This window comes from Lynx canadensis, chromosome B3 (genome assembly GCF_007474595.2).
Source record: "Lynx canadensis isolate LIC74 chromosome B3, mLynCan4.pri.v2, whole genome shotgun sequence".
In the NCBI taxonomy this organism is placed as follows: domain Eukaryota; kingdom Metazoa; phylum Chordata; class Mammalia; order Carnivora; family Felidae; genus Lynx; species Lynx canadensis.
In genome coordinates this window covers 68,822,381-68,837,650 of record NC_044308.2, presented here as the reverse complement: position 1 = coordinate 68,837,650, position 15,270 = coordinate 68,822,381, and the positions used below count along the sequence as shown (strand labels likewise).

General features: G+C 42.1%; 1 protein-coding gene across 1 annotated transcript in view; it reads right to left on the bottom strand.

The window, feature by feature from the left end:
* RYR3 (ryanodine receptor 3) overlaps window positions 1-15,270 on the bottom strand; it is a 357,957-nt gene that overhangs the window by 267,796 nt on the left and 74,891 nt on the right. Inside the window, 2 exon segments of the mRNA XM_032593518.1 lie at window positions 1,722-1,895; window positions 13,332-13,488. Of these exon segments, the coding sequence (XP_032449409.1) occupies window positions 1,722-1,895; window positions 13,332-13,488 (331 nt within the window).

The window sequence follows — 15,270 nt, the reverse complement described above, 5'->3', positions numbered from 1 at the left end:
CCTGGAAGAGAAAGGCAAGGAGAGGCACGATAAGTCACCAACTCAAGGTGGGATCTCTCCTGGTTGGCAGGGTCCCTTGAGTATGTGTCTCTTCCCATCCAGAGCTATTGCCAAGATCCACAAATTCCACCCTCTTTAAATGCCATCATTTCCTTAGTAGGAGTGAAAAATTGTGGAGACTCTAGATAATATTATTGTACTCTACAGAAGATTTAATTTTCTTCTGATAGGCTGGTAGGATAGATAGGTTTTTGGCATCTATCTTCAAGGTGCCCTTCTTCCAAGGGTAGTTTCATACTCCTGAGGTGGAGCCCTTTTGGGGTTTAACTGAAAGCCTACTGTATTTTCAAGGGCTGGTCCAATCTGAGGGATCCTGAACCCCAACCTTGGCCTCCCTAGTCCTGTCATTCTGTTGACATCTCTGCTGTTCTCTTGTCCATCATAGCTGCAGACTTCTATTACTGTCCTGGCTTCACAGCCCATCCACGGTCAGCTTTAGGGGAAACTGCACATAGAATTTCAGGTTCATGTTTCTAGAGTTCCCTTCATTCTAGAACACTGGCCTCTTAAGTCCCAGAGACCCTGGCTGACCTTCTCTCTCATCTGTCTTCTCCAGCCCAATGAGGCCAACACAAGCCCCCACCTCCTTGGTGCCGCAACTCAGAAAATATGCTGAGGGGCAAGTAGAGACAAAGGTGTGGCTCACTTGGCATAGCCACATTCCATCTGGGACCTTTAGCACTCATGCCCTGGATGCTGAGGCCTTCAAATGGTTTCGTTGTTGTTGTTGTTGGGTTATACAACCTAGTCAGTATAACCTACTCAGTGTGGCTGTTTTTTTTTTAATTTTCTCTCTCTTCTTCATAATTTTAGTTTCACATTTCTGGATATCTTCTTGGTATGTTTTACTTTACACCAAAGTAAGTTATTGCCTTAAGGTTTGCTTCCAACCTCCCCTCTTACAACAACCTGCATTCTGGGAAGCTTTGCATTACCTGCACTTTTGGCTGATAAACCCAAGCTACAGTGGACAATGGCTCCTAGAACCCCATTCTAGGGTTCCTTGACTACCCAAACAGGTGTCTGGTAAGAGTTTTTTCCAAGAAAACTCATGCCCTTGGCGTCTATTCTCTGGTTCCTATTAAAAGAGAACTGTTACAACAACTTTTGGGACAAAGATGTGGTGAGTATCCAAGCCAGTTTCCCAATGCAGCCGGCTGTGATGGGCCACTCCAATCTGAGTGCTCTCTGTGGATACACTATCAGTGCACACGATCTCTTCTTTCTGCATGTTGGTTCCTGTGGGCTTGTTATCATGCAATCTGCATTTTCTCTGTAGCAATTCTATTTAGTCTCTCTATCATGAAAATCACACAGAAACTCAATTATCCACTTAAATGAAGAGAGCAATGGTGTGAGTAATCCCCAAACAGCATATCACCAAGAGTTACTTAGTTCAGGTTTTTTAGAGAGCATTGAACAAACTCTCCCCCTTCATCACAGATTTGCCATGTATTTAACTTTTTTTTCCCCTTGCACTGAATATGGGGTCAAAATAACCAATTAGGAAGTACAATCTGTCACAGAATAACTCTTCAGAATAGCAAAAACAGTGTGAAGTAAACAAACATCATGTTCGCCTGATTCTCCTGATCGCTGCTCTTGCCTACTTGCTTCCAGTTCAGTGGAAAATAATTCTGGACAGCCTTCGTGAGCCTCACCTTTCTTTTCAGAGGTCCAAGGCGGGAGGTCTTGGCATCTTGTGCTTTGTAGGTCACCCACAGACCACTGGCTATATGCTGGACAAAGCAGACGGAATCTCCATATTTGATTTCTGGAACTCCCATGCCTTCTATATCCCGCTTGTGACTAGAATCCAATTTCTCCTTGATTTCCTATTTCACAGAAAATGAAACAAAGGCATGTCTGATTAAATAGAAATGCAATATATGAAACACATCACCTATGCACAATTTGTCAGCCAGGGAACCCATTACCAAGATCATCATGATGTGCCTGTCCAAGCCAGGATTTCGGAAAGGCTTGCTTCCCTTAGCTGCTGTTAACTGTAAAGTCAACGGATTCCAAGTTTCAGCCACTTTAGTAATTACTTAAATCCATGGGGAAAGGAGGCAGCTGGTAGGGTCTCTCTTTAGTTTTGATTTTATAGAATTCTCCACTATATTTTCTACTTTTCTTATCCTGACTTAGACACCTTAATACTAATCAACACTTTAAGGCCAATTACCTTATTTTCAGCAAGTTGTATCCTCTGTAGTTTCAACCGTCACCTGATATAAATTCCCAAAGTCAGGGCTTTAAATGTATCTGTTAACAACATATAAAAGTCTTTTCTTTTTTAAAAAAATTTTTTTCTAACGTTTATTTATTTTTGAGACAGAGAGAGACAGAGCATGAACGGGGGAGGGTCAGAGAGAGGGAGACACAGAATCTGAAACAGGCTCCAGGCTCTGAGCTGTCAGCACAGAGCCCGACGCGGGGCTCGAACTCACGGAACACGAGATCATGACCTGAGCCGAAGTCGGCTGCTTAACCGACTGAGCCACCCAGGCGCCCCTATAAAAGTCTTTTCTAAAGATCACCAGAGAAAGCAAATTCGTGGAGTAGGTAGCGGCTACTATGCTGTCCTTGTAATGCTGTCATCAGTATTATCCATCTCTTATGGCCTCCTCAGTAGTGTGTTGCCATCAATGGGTTTCATTCTTCAATTACCTCTGTTTCACTACAGCCTTTTCTCCAGTATGGAAAAAGGAGTTGCTGCACATCAGTTATCTGTCTGGTGACAAGCTGAGGTGCCTGTCAAAGACGGAGTCAGGGGCGCCCGGGTGGCGCAGTCGGTTAAGCGTCCGACTTCAGCCAGGTCACGATCTCGCAGTCCGGGAGTTCGAGCCCCGCGTCAGGCTCTGGGCTGATGGCTCAGAGCCTGGAGCCTGTTTCTGATTCTGCGTCTCCTTCTCTCTCTGCCCCTCCCCCATTCATGCTCTGTCTCTCTCTGTCCCAAAAATAAATAAACGTTGAAAAAAAAAAATTAAAAAAAAAAAAAAAAAAAGACAGAGTCAGGAAGCAGACCTGGGGTGCATGGTAACTCTGTCCCCTCCTCATTAATCAAGGCCTCTTGATGGTTCTACCCGACTTCTATTTCTCCTCTACATCTTGCGTTAAATTGCTCATTTGTAAAAGCCATTAGCTAGACAGCATTTTGAATTTTTTTACAAAATAAAAAATGCAGCATGCCGTTCCCTCTGCTTGTGACAATTTTACTCTTTCTTTAAAAATTTTTTTTTTCAACGTTTATTTATTTTGGGGACAGAGAGAGACAGAGCATGAACGGAGGAGGGGCAGAGAGAGAGGGAGACACAGAATCGGAAACAGGCTCCAGGCTCTGAGCCATCAGCCCAGAGCCTGACGCGGGGCTCGAACTCCCGGACCGCGAGATCGTGACCTGGCTGAAGTCGGTAATTTTGCTCTTTCTTTTTTTTAAAAAAAATTTTTTTTTCAACGTTTATTTATTTTTGGGACAGAGAGAGACAAAGCATGAACGGGGGAAGGGCAGAGAGAGAGGGAGACACAGAATCGGAAACAGGCTCCAGGCTCTGAGCCATCAGCCCAGAGCCTGACGCGGGGCTCGAACTCACGGACCGCGAGATCGTGACCTGGCTGAAGTCGGACGCTTAACCGACTGCGCCACCCAGGCGCCCCAATTTTACTCTTTCTTAACGAAGGGACAAATAGCACACAAGTACAGAGCTATTACCAAGTGCAAGGCAGTGTTCTAAGTTCTTTACATGTATGAATTCTTGCCAACAGCTTTGGATGTAGCTACAAATACTATCCCAGTTTTTCAGAGGAAAAAACGAAGATACAGAGAGATGAATAATTTTCCCAAGGTCACTCAAGAATTAGTCAAAGAGCCAAGATTTTTTTTTAATGTTTTATTTATTTTTGAGCCTTCAGCACAGAGCCCAACGTGGAGCCTGAACTAATGAACTGTGAGACCATGACCTGAGCCAAAGTCAGATGCTTAACCAACTGAGCCACTCAGGTACCCTGAAAAGAGCGAAGATTTAACCTACGAGGTTCAGTTCCAGAGGCTCCGTTCTTCCCCACTGTTCTAAACTCCTACTCATCCTTCAACACCCTGTTCAGATGCCACCTTCTCTGTGAGGGTCAAGTAGTTTCTCCTGCTGTATTTCCCCCAGCACAGTCTCATTCCTTTACTGAGCACTTAAGCTCATCACAGTGTAAATATGCTCGTTTATATGACACTTTACTTTTGCCAGGCTACAAAACAATCAAGGGCATGGCCAGATTTCAATTACTTTTGGATTCCCAATACAGAGAATCCAGGACCCATCAATTAATTAATATATATTAAAGAAATATATACATATATATACACACACACATACGTATATATATTGCTAAGTCATGTTTCGTTCAAATATATTTTTTCATTTTGGTCTGATTTCTCTTCCTTCAAACCTTCCTCACAGCAAAATTAATTATTTTGTATACCTTTACAGGACCATCTTGAGCAATGTTAATACTTTACAAGGAAACTCTTATTTTAAAGGTACGTTGAAACTCTGGCTGGATTTTTAAATATGACATTTCTCAAAATGAATATTTCTAAAGGAACTTATCTTTGATTTTATAACAAAAGACAATGGGAAAACAGAATCTGATATATTAAGACTTCTTTATGGGCAGGGGGTCAAGAATTCATTTATTTTACAAAACAATGAATACTTGATTTTCATTCCAGAAATATTCCTAATTCTGATGCAAAGTTCTCCTCTCTAGTCTGTTCCCTAAAGCATAGATAATTCGGCAAAATAAAATAATATACACTACAACTGTTAAATATGAGTAATTATGCTGACTGCCAAGAGCTCACAGTTAAAATAGTGCATGTTCCCAAACTATCAATGACTATGGTCACTTCATTCATTTTCTCACTTTTTGTTTATTTAAATATGACTTTGTCAAAAGAAGAGCAATACTGGGATCTATTTCTGCTAGAGCCTGAAATCAATGGATCATAACTATTTATAGAATAGGGTATCTCTCTGCATCTTTGGTTTTACAAAACAGCATCTACTTCCAGAGTTCTATGGTGGTCACTGTAGTGGCCACTGCTAAATTAGAAGAAAAACAGGAGAAACAACAAGAAAAACTAAGACATGGAGACAAGCCAACAATAAAGAAAACCTAGGGGCACCTGGGTGGCTCAGCTGGTTGAGTGTCTGACTTCAGCTCAGGTCATGATCTCATGGTTTGTGAGTTCGAGCCCTGCGTCGGGCTCTGTGCTGACAGCTCAGAGCCTGGAGCCTGCTTCTGAATCTGTCTCCTTCTCTCTCTGCCCCTCTGCACTTGTGCTCTGTCTCTCAAAAATAAATAAATGTAAAAGCCAACCTAAGCCAAACATAAATGCCACCGAGGATATAATAAAGAAAGGAGAGTGATCCATGATAGAGACGCCTGAATCAGCTGAGAGCAGGTTCGTGATCTGATGTGAGCATGCGCAAATGCTCCCCCTCTGTTTTCACTGGAATATGGCCCCATATGCCCTTAATCTACTGCTGCAAATGGACTCTTCCTAAATGACAGGGCTAATCCAATTACTCCTTTGCATTAATTCCCTAATTCCTATAAGATACAATTTTCATTTCTAAAGTTCAAATATACCATATACTTTAATCAAATTGGACTATGTTCCTTTGATACATTAAGATTCCCTTCCCCTGGGTCTTTACGGACATTACACTTTCTGCTTGGCAACCCCGTTTCATCTCTGCATCTTTACATCTCATCCATCAAGCCTTTCCCAGATCCACCTTTGCATTTTCTCTGACCTCATGGCACTTTTTCTCCCCTGTCAAGGCTCTTTACAATATTCTGTGAATCCTTTGCTGGCATGCTTCCTGTCCCCTACCAGACTGAAAACTCTCCAAGGGCAAGACTTGGATTTGCTTGTCTTTGTATTCCATACTATGCTGTGCTTAAAATAGGTTGCAAATAATTTCCTTTTGTTTTATTGGTCTGTGGACATCAATTTGCTGATCTCCATCAACCTTCCCGGTGTTAGATGATGAGCTGATTCTAAGAAGGAATAGGTTACTTGGCTTAAAAGGTGTTGATGGATCATCATCTTCTCCTGTCTCCACGGAGAACTTTTTAATGAAATGGTCATGACCACGTCACAAGTGTTGAATAAACACCTGGTTTAAATGATTAAGTTGCTGCTCTCCAGAATGATTTAAGATTGCTAGAAGGACAAGGAAGGGAATTGCAACTAGGGTTTGTCTAGCACCTACTTAGAGCAAAGTATTTTGCTAAGTACCCTACAATGGCAATGCCATCATGTGAATTTACCAAGGATCTACACAGTGATACGTATTATCCATGACACTTTAAAAACATTTTCTCTAAACCTTTCAGCAGTCCTTTGGTTTTCCTTTTTCCTACTCTATAGATGATAAAACTGAAGCTTACAGAATTTGAGCAATTCGGTCAAAGTCCTATAGCTAGTAAGTAATAGAAAAGAATCTAAAATCAAGTATAATTCCAAAGCCGATTTTTCATTTGCACATAAGTTTTTGAATGGTTACCATTAGCACAGCTAAGTATTAATTGTATTACTGTTTCAGTTGTTTAAAGGTAATTATAATGAAAAGGTTGAAAGGTTGAAAATATATGCATTTATTTTGTGAAAAAGAGGCTCTGGGCTCATATACAACTTAGAAGTCATACATACAAACCAATAATGATAGCAAGACGATATGGTCTATAGTGAAGGTGCAATTGGAGTTTTGGAGAGAGAACAATCCATTCTGCCTGAGAGTTAGGGATGAATTTATGTAAGAATGACACTTGAGGTGAGCTTGGCTAGGAGAAGCGAGAAAGAAAATAAGGGGACTGAATTCTAATAAGATGGGTATAGTGTGGCAAGGAGTGTGGCTGAAGTTCTGGAAGGGACTTGAACAACAAGGACTCTGAACGTTGTTATCATAGGTACATGTTTCTCAAAGTCACAAAATTAACAGACTTTCTCTAGGAAAAGAGGCCTTTGGACAAGCTCTAATTCTTACACCAGGAGTCAAAGGGAACATTAGTGCTTGCATAATATTGACTGTTAAGAGTCTTGCAGTAAAAAGCAAACAACAGAAAAATCTGTTGAACTCTGCGTAATGCAGCCAAACTGCTTTTCAAAAAAAAATTCATAAAATTATTGTTTGGAACACCTCTTGGGAAAAGCTAGTGTTGGCAATGGAAAGCCACTGAGAATTTTAAGCAGGGGGATAACACAGGGTTGCATCTTAGAATAACTGTTCCAGCAGCAGTGTGAATTATAGATTGAAAAGAAACAAGGCTAGAGACAGGTGATTTTTAAGCTATGACATCAGTATTTAGTATATCTGGAACAGAGAAAGTCCTAATTCATATTTTTTAATTAGAGTGAAATTTGTTATTTGACATAATTAAACTGCCTGTGTCCACAGACAACAAGAAAGTACCTTTCCAACAGACTGTAATCACCCAAAAATGTTTCAGAGGAAAAGCAAATGTGGGAAGAAGAGACCCATCCATGGATACTGGGGTATATCATCAAAAAAGTCCTGGCTAGCCTGGCTCCTTCCTAGGCGTCTCTGGAGAAACTTTGAGAAACAGCCTTTGGGTTCACTTGTCCACAAACAGAGTCCTTTTCTCAATTTCTAATCTAAAATATGAGGTCTTAGAATGGCTTTCAAGAAATCACACACTTTCAGACACTGCTTGGAACCTGGCTGGGTGGGAGGACTTCACTCCCACTTTACAGTGTGCTGGGTGGGGGTGGGGGGCGGACCAGACTCGTCTGCTGCATTAGGGAAGGTGCGTTTCTCCTGGGGGCTCTTCCCTCTGTCTTTCTCCTTTAATTCCTACACCACCACCAGGAGGTAGGCAATACTACCGCCATTTCGTGGATAAGGAGACACTCCCAGGCCATTTTCCTTGTCTCACTGAATCCGCACAACAACCGTTTGAACCACACTTCCTCACCCCCATTTTCTAGACAAAAGACATTAAGGATTAACAGCAAACGGGAGAGCCAGGATTCACACTCCAGTTTTTCACACCCACTGTCTTCCTTGACTGCTTCTCTACTTGGTCCACTTTGAACAATAAAGACTTGAGGAATCATTGGTTTAAATTTTAAAAATACACGTGTAGTGTATTTGAAATGAAATACAACTGTTGTCTCTAGATATTTGAATCTTAAGGTAGATGTTTTCTCCTAGCCCTTTTCTCTCTTTCCCCTACTGGTAACTCAGTGAGGAAACAGAGCAAGCAAAGGGGCTGGAATAAACAGAGTCAATGTTTTCCTAAGCGATGTGCCATGAGCCCAGCTGCCATCTTGATTCATGCCGCCAAGGTTAAAGGGCACGAGGCTAGTCTACAGAGATGCTTTCCATACACATCAGAGAGAACAGTGTACAGTTTTTAAAAGACAGGGATTTTTTTAGAGCCTGGGTGACTCAGTTGGTTAAGTATCCGACTTTGGCTCAGGTCATAATCTCCCGGTTCGTGGGCTCTGTGCTGACAGCTCAGAGCCTGGAGCCTGCTTTAGATTCTGTGTTTCCCTCTCTCTCTGCCCCTCCCCTGCTTGTGCTCTGTTTTTCTCTCTCAAAAATAAACATTCAAAAATTAAAAGAAAAGTAAAAGACAGGGAAGTTTGGCCAAGAACACAGTGCTTAGTAGATATTTGATCATTGCTGACTAAATTGAATTTAGTGTTTAATACACTGAGGAAAAATTTCCTCCAATCGGGAACAATTGTAGTTTTGTTTCCTTATGCAATAAAATAGGCAAACTGAGATTCTATCTCGACCATTCAAGACTTACAGTACAATCATTAAAAATAACTCTAAAATAAATGGCTACATGTGATAAGGCTTGCTTTAACATTACTAATTCCTTCTTCCCCAAGAGGAATAAAGTGTTGTAAACTGATGTGCAGACATGACAGCTAAATAGACAGTATTGCTATGCCAGAGAAAATATTAAATCACATTATCTGACAATCCTTGGGGAATGGCTGTGCAATGTCAAGACAATGGGGAAATGATGTGAAATCAAGTTCACAGAAATTTGACTTAGATGTTCCAAATAATGAATCTGTCTGCTTGAATGTTTATAGGGAGAGTATTCTGATCCAAAATGATTACACAGTGATGGCAGGATAATTCTATGAAGATGAGGAGGGATAAAATGAAATGGATTTTAGCCTATCTTAGCGTGTGACCACATTCATGTATGCCTTCAGGAAGCCATCTCCACACTTACCACATGCTACACACTGTGCCAGGTGCTGGGGTGCAAAAAGGGGGGCATATGTGGTCCCTGTCATCTAGGGGCTCCTGGTCCAGGGACTGATGGCTGTTACAGAAGCACGAACAGGGCCCTACTGGAGGACAACGGAAGAGCCTCCTTCTGTAAAAGGCATCCGACACTGGTCTGGAAGGGTGAGGAGTTCATGAGCGGGGGTGTGTAGGTGGGGTAGAAGGCATTCTAGGTCCAGGTTTAGCAGTGAGAAAAAGTAACATGTTCAAGGACTGGTAAATATTTAGTATGCCAGCGCTCAAGGCAACTGTGAGCCAAGTGATGTAGATAAGATGGAAGGGCAGGCAGGGATTGGATCTTAACCCTTTATGACAGACCTCAAATGAGGGGCAACCAGAGTAAGACTGTGTCGAAGACCACACAGAGAGCAGACGGGAGTCAAGGCCAGATCTCGGTGACCTGGAAGCCATTCTCCATCTTACACCACTTCCACATTAAAGAAGTAAGTTGTTGGGGCGCCTGGGTGGCTCAGTCGGTTAAGCGTCCGACTTCGGCTCGGGTCATGATCTCGCGGTCCGTGGGTTCAAGCCCCGTGTCGGGTTCTGTGCTGACAGCTCAGAGCCTGGAGCCTGTTTCAGATTCTGTGTCTCCCTCTTTCTCTGACCCTCCCCTATTCATGCTCTCTGTCTCAAAAATAAATAAATGTTAAAAAAGAAATAAATGTTAAAAAAAAAAAAAAGTAAGTTGTGATGCTGCAGTTCAGGGGCAACAACACATCCCCGACCTCCAGGTTGATTTGGATCACGCTGCTGAAGGAAAGGGAGAGAAAGTGACCAAGATCACATGCTTATCATTATTCTCCATGCCTCAAAGAGCTTGCTCGAAGGCCTCGGTTTGATTTCATCTGAGCCAATGACTGCAGCAGGTGTTAGTTTTGAGCACCTTCCACGAAGGCTCAGTCACACCCCTGTCCTATCCATGTGTACAAGATTCACAGGGTACCTGCCACTTCCTCCTAAGGGCAGCCTGCTAAGGATTTTAACATGCACCGGCAGCTGTTCCATGGTCCCCAATTTAGGAGTCATAGCTGTCACAGGCTAATGAAGCCAGACAGGAACACGGGGTGGGAAGCCCATCAGTGCCAAATGACTCACAGCTCAGCTAACCCAGTGCTTCCCTGAACACATGAGCCCAGAGTGTCCTTCCTGGGAATCTCTTTTTCTGTTTCCTAGATTCTCCAACATACAGAGGGGATCAGATGATTACCCTCTTAATCCTATTCACAAAGGCACAAAGGACACAGAATCTCCATCTCTCAGCCTTCCCACTTAGTTCCCCCAACCCCTGTGCCACCACCCAGATCCTGAAATGGTATCTGAGACTACTGTCTGCCATCTGCTCCATCACATAGCACCTATAGCAGGCAAGAGCTGGCAAGATGGCTCAATGGCTCTCACACCATTCAGAAACAGAGCCAAAAGTCTCTTTCTGCGGGGAGCCTCACTACTCCCCAGTGAGGGCAAGCACACTGGAGCGTGCATTTAAGGGAGAAGAGCCTGCACCAAGCAAGGTAAAACCACATTTACTAGGGAAGAATTGAGCCTCCAGAGCAATCAAGGCATTTCTAGTGTTCTTCTCCCAAGAGTTCTTTACATTGTGTATGGCAGAGCCATGCGTGCTCCATACATTCCTGCTTATGGTGTAGCTTCACATTCTAAGATGCCAGATGCTCTGCCCACACAATGTCCTCAGGAAGCCCAGATCTCCTGGAGGAGCACAGCTGTATCTTGGCCTGCCATGGAGCCTAGGTCATTTTAATTTCAGCTCCTTCCACGTTAAAATGAACATAGCTGGGCCGAATACTGCTGCACTGGGAGTTATTTAAAACCTTTAACATAGTGACTCCACCGAAATGTAACAATGTTGCCAAGTGCATAGGACAATGTGACTCACGGGTGACTTTTACATCCAGCTCTGCTAGGCCGGCTGTCCCCATGGTACCTCGATGACTTTCAGCCATAAGCTGCTTGCCTCCATGTGCAGAGAAATGGAGGGACTTGGGGAGATAAGAAATGGGCCTTTTGAGGATAAATGTGCTCACAGGCCAGAAGGGGTGCCAAGTGGAAGGAGTGTTATGAGGAGTCTCTACGGTGCTCTGAGTTTTTCTGGCTCTCCCCAGAGACCATGGAAAGCACCAAGCCATCCTACACAAGGCTGAGCCAAGAAAGGAATGGAATGCAAGAGTCCCCTTGGAACAGGATTCTGCCAGCTGCCTGGAAGGCCACCTGAATGTCTGCTATAGTAAGAAAAGCCCCTTCTGAAACAGTAAAGACCTCAGTGTCACAGATCCATCCAGCTCAGCCTATCTAGAATGGGCTGAGGGGATCACGGTAGAGCACTCCAGGAGAGAAAAAGCCAAGCTGGCATTCTTAGAAAGGCATTTCTTGGTCATCTGCTATAATGAATCATTTTTCCCCCAGATTTTTTTTTAACTTCCCACATCTGCTGTTGCCCCCTACACCCCATGTCCAAGTTGTGTCTTAGGGAAGAATATGATCTTGCTTGTCTCTGTTCTTCGGACTTTTTTTGTTGCTTTGTTTCACTGAGTTTTTAGCAAGTTACACCGCCATAAACAACTTCCTGGAGCCCAAAATGTTTTGCTACATAGATATATGTTTATATTTAAAATCTTTCTTTTGCTGGCAACCCTAAAAAACTTAAATAAAGGTAACATAAAGGAGATATGGTCAGAAAACCAGAATGAAGTCAAGGAGCCAACACAACATTTAAGGAGAAGCAGATGGAAGGTGATATCTGAGAAAAATTTAGGGTAAGAAGTTTATATATTTTAATGTTTGAAATAAAGGTGTGGAAATAGCCTAACTCTGATATATGGCCATTTGGGGAGAAAAACCTATATGCCAAAGAGATTCTCTGCCTATAAAGACTCTGGGACCATAAAAAAGAAGGAAAAAACGAGTCTGAGCCCCCTGCTTCAAAGAAGGGCAATGGTGGAAGACTGTCTTCCTTTGATTCATTGAGAAGTTGAGCTGCCCATGGAAAATTCATCTGTCAGCTTCACACCGAGTCCTACATGAACAGAATCATCAACCACCCCTTCCTGGAATCGTGTTGGGAACACAAATCAAGATCTATTTCTGGAAAAGAGCAAAGAACAAAACTAGAGATGCAACCCCCAAAAGAGATGTCGAACTGTCTCATTAGGAGGTGTAGGCTCCCTGATAACTAGGCATGCATCGGTGCACAGCCTTTCTGATGCTTGCGTGATCTTTCCAGAACAATCATAAAGTGACAGAGCATCCAACTCTCTGTCAAAAGTTAGCTCAGCATGCAATTCTGACCATCCAACTAGATCCAGCTCTGAGTTATGCAGAGTTAAAACCTAGCTAGACGTTAAGGATAGAAAGAAGTCTTTAAAAAACAGATGCCTATATACACATCAGAAGGCAAAGCTACATGTTGCAGTTAACCTAACTACCAGAGGGTCTGCTTTTAATGGAGGTTGGGGATGGACGGGTGAGAGCAGAGAGAAGAGACAACCTAGGAAAAAGATGAAGAAGGTACTGGTGACTTTGTATAATACAAATAACTGCAAGAAGAGGTCATGTTCAGAATTATGTCTTCTCTGCATCTTTCTGAAAGAGATTGCCGCCTTGCTTTCAACAAATATAGCATTAAAACTCATGCTTCCATGTTCTTATTGCCTTATAGGACTGAAGCATATGTTTCCAAGTATTAAAAACAACTTAGAATATATTAAACAACATTTTTCATTAGCCTGTGAGCAATAGTGCCCATCCCTGTGATCCTTCCCCTATACACTCAATTCAAAAGATGGAAGAAGAAAGTGTTTATCAGAAGGCTGAATTTCTTGTTCCAGCCCACTTTCTTTTCAGCAATAGTGCTTTCTGGAAGTTTCAGAGCTTTCACTCTTAAATGAGGTCAAAGTCGACTTTATCACACCTTACCTTGGAAGCCCGGAAAGAGAAGGCTGTGGACTTGGTGTCTGACTTTGCCCGGTCCTGCAGTATAAGGCCTTGGTCCTCTGTCAAGGCCAGGTAGTGGCCTGTGGTGAGATGCCGGAGGCGGAAAGCCTGGCCCCATCTGATGTTACTGCCACTCCAACTGGGCAGATGAAACAGACAAGAAACTGCATTTACACAAAACTATGTCTATTTCAATATTTCTCCTGTGCTTTCTTCCACATGCTAGCAGACTTTTAAACCCTCTTCCTTAAGGGACAAAGCACTTGTCTCCTGGCTTGCTTTAGGATTTCAGGTCTGCTGACAACTCAGCATGGTACTTCTCTTGTGGCCTCTCTTAACACCAATGAGGAGGCATCCTTGTGCACTGTTGGTGGGAATGCAAACTGGTACAACCACTGTGGAAAACAGTATGGAGTTTCCTCAGAAAATTAAAAGTAGAACTACCCAATGATCCAGTAATCACACTACTGGGTACTTACCCAAAGAACACAAAAATACTAATTCAAAAAGATACATGCACCCCTATGTTTACTGCAGCATTATTTACAACAGCCAAGACATGAAAGCAATGCAAGTATCCATCCACAGATGAGTAAGTATGTGTACTTATAATCATACATATATACACACACCATACCTTTTTAATAACACACACACACACACACACAATGGAGTATTATTTAGCTAAAAAAATGAGGTCTTGCCATATGCAACAACATGGATGGATCCAGAGGGTGTAACGCTAACTGAAATAAGTCAAAGACAAATATCTTATGATTTCACTTATATGTGACATTGAAGAAACAAATGAACAACAACAAAGAGACAAAAATAGACTCTCAAATCCAGAACAAACTGGTAGTTCCTAGAGAAGAGGTGGGTGTGGGTATGGGTAAAATAGATCAAGGGGATTAAGCATACACTTATCTTAATGAGCATCCAGTAACGTATAAAATTGTTGAATCATATTGTACATCTGAAGCTAATATAACATTGTATGGTAATTATACTTCAATAAAAATAAGGGGAAAAAAGGAAAAAAAAAGAACACCAACGATGATGATGATCTTGGGACAAGACAACAATTTAATGCAACTGGAAGTCTGAGGCTTCCAATTGTTCCTTCACTCCTCTGAGGTTTCTTGATATATAAAAACACATGAAAAGAATACCTTATAAGGAAAGCTCATTTCTGGGAAAACAAAGTCATCTCTGATGTGCTATCTCAACTCAAACATTCTACTACCACAAAGAATCCCATCTTTAAGAGAAATAGTAAAAATATTTGTGCAGTTTACACTTGCCAGGGAGAGGCAGAGAATAAAGAAGTGTGTGTGTGTGTGTGTGTGTGTGTGTGTGTGTGTATTTGTGTTAGAAGGGGATACATTTTGTGGAAAAAAATAAAGCAAGGTTAGATGATTAAGGTAAGAGAGACCTTGTGTTTGAGTGGAAACCTTTCAATGGACCTACATCAAAATGTTGGCATTCAACAAAAGTCACCATAAGTATTTGGGGAGCACTTATCTACTGAACAACTGAGCTCATTATCTTTTAAGTTAGAATAAAATCTCATGGTTAGACCTCTGGGGAAATAAACAACCTTAACTGAAACTATATATACATACCTATTTTGACATTTTAAAGAAGTCCATTAAGCAAGAACCAAGGCTTAATATCCCGAGAATGTGAGTATGTTATTGCAAGCTTTTTAACAGGGCTGGGAGAGAATACAAATGCCCTGAGCCAGCTAACAAGTGGGTGATCCTTATAACCAGTATTCTTTAAACCAGAAACTTCCAAAGAGTTGTTCTCAGTAAAAAATTTAAATGTTTCTGTGTGCATAAGTTCTAATATTTTCTTCTGATTTCTACGGATTAGCTTGAAGACCACCTTGGAGGCATATACCCTCACAAGAGAGACT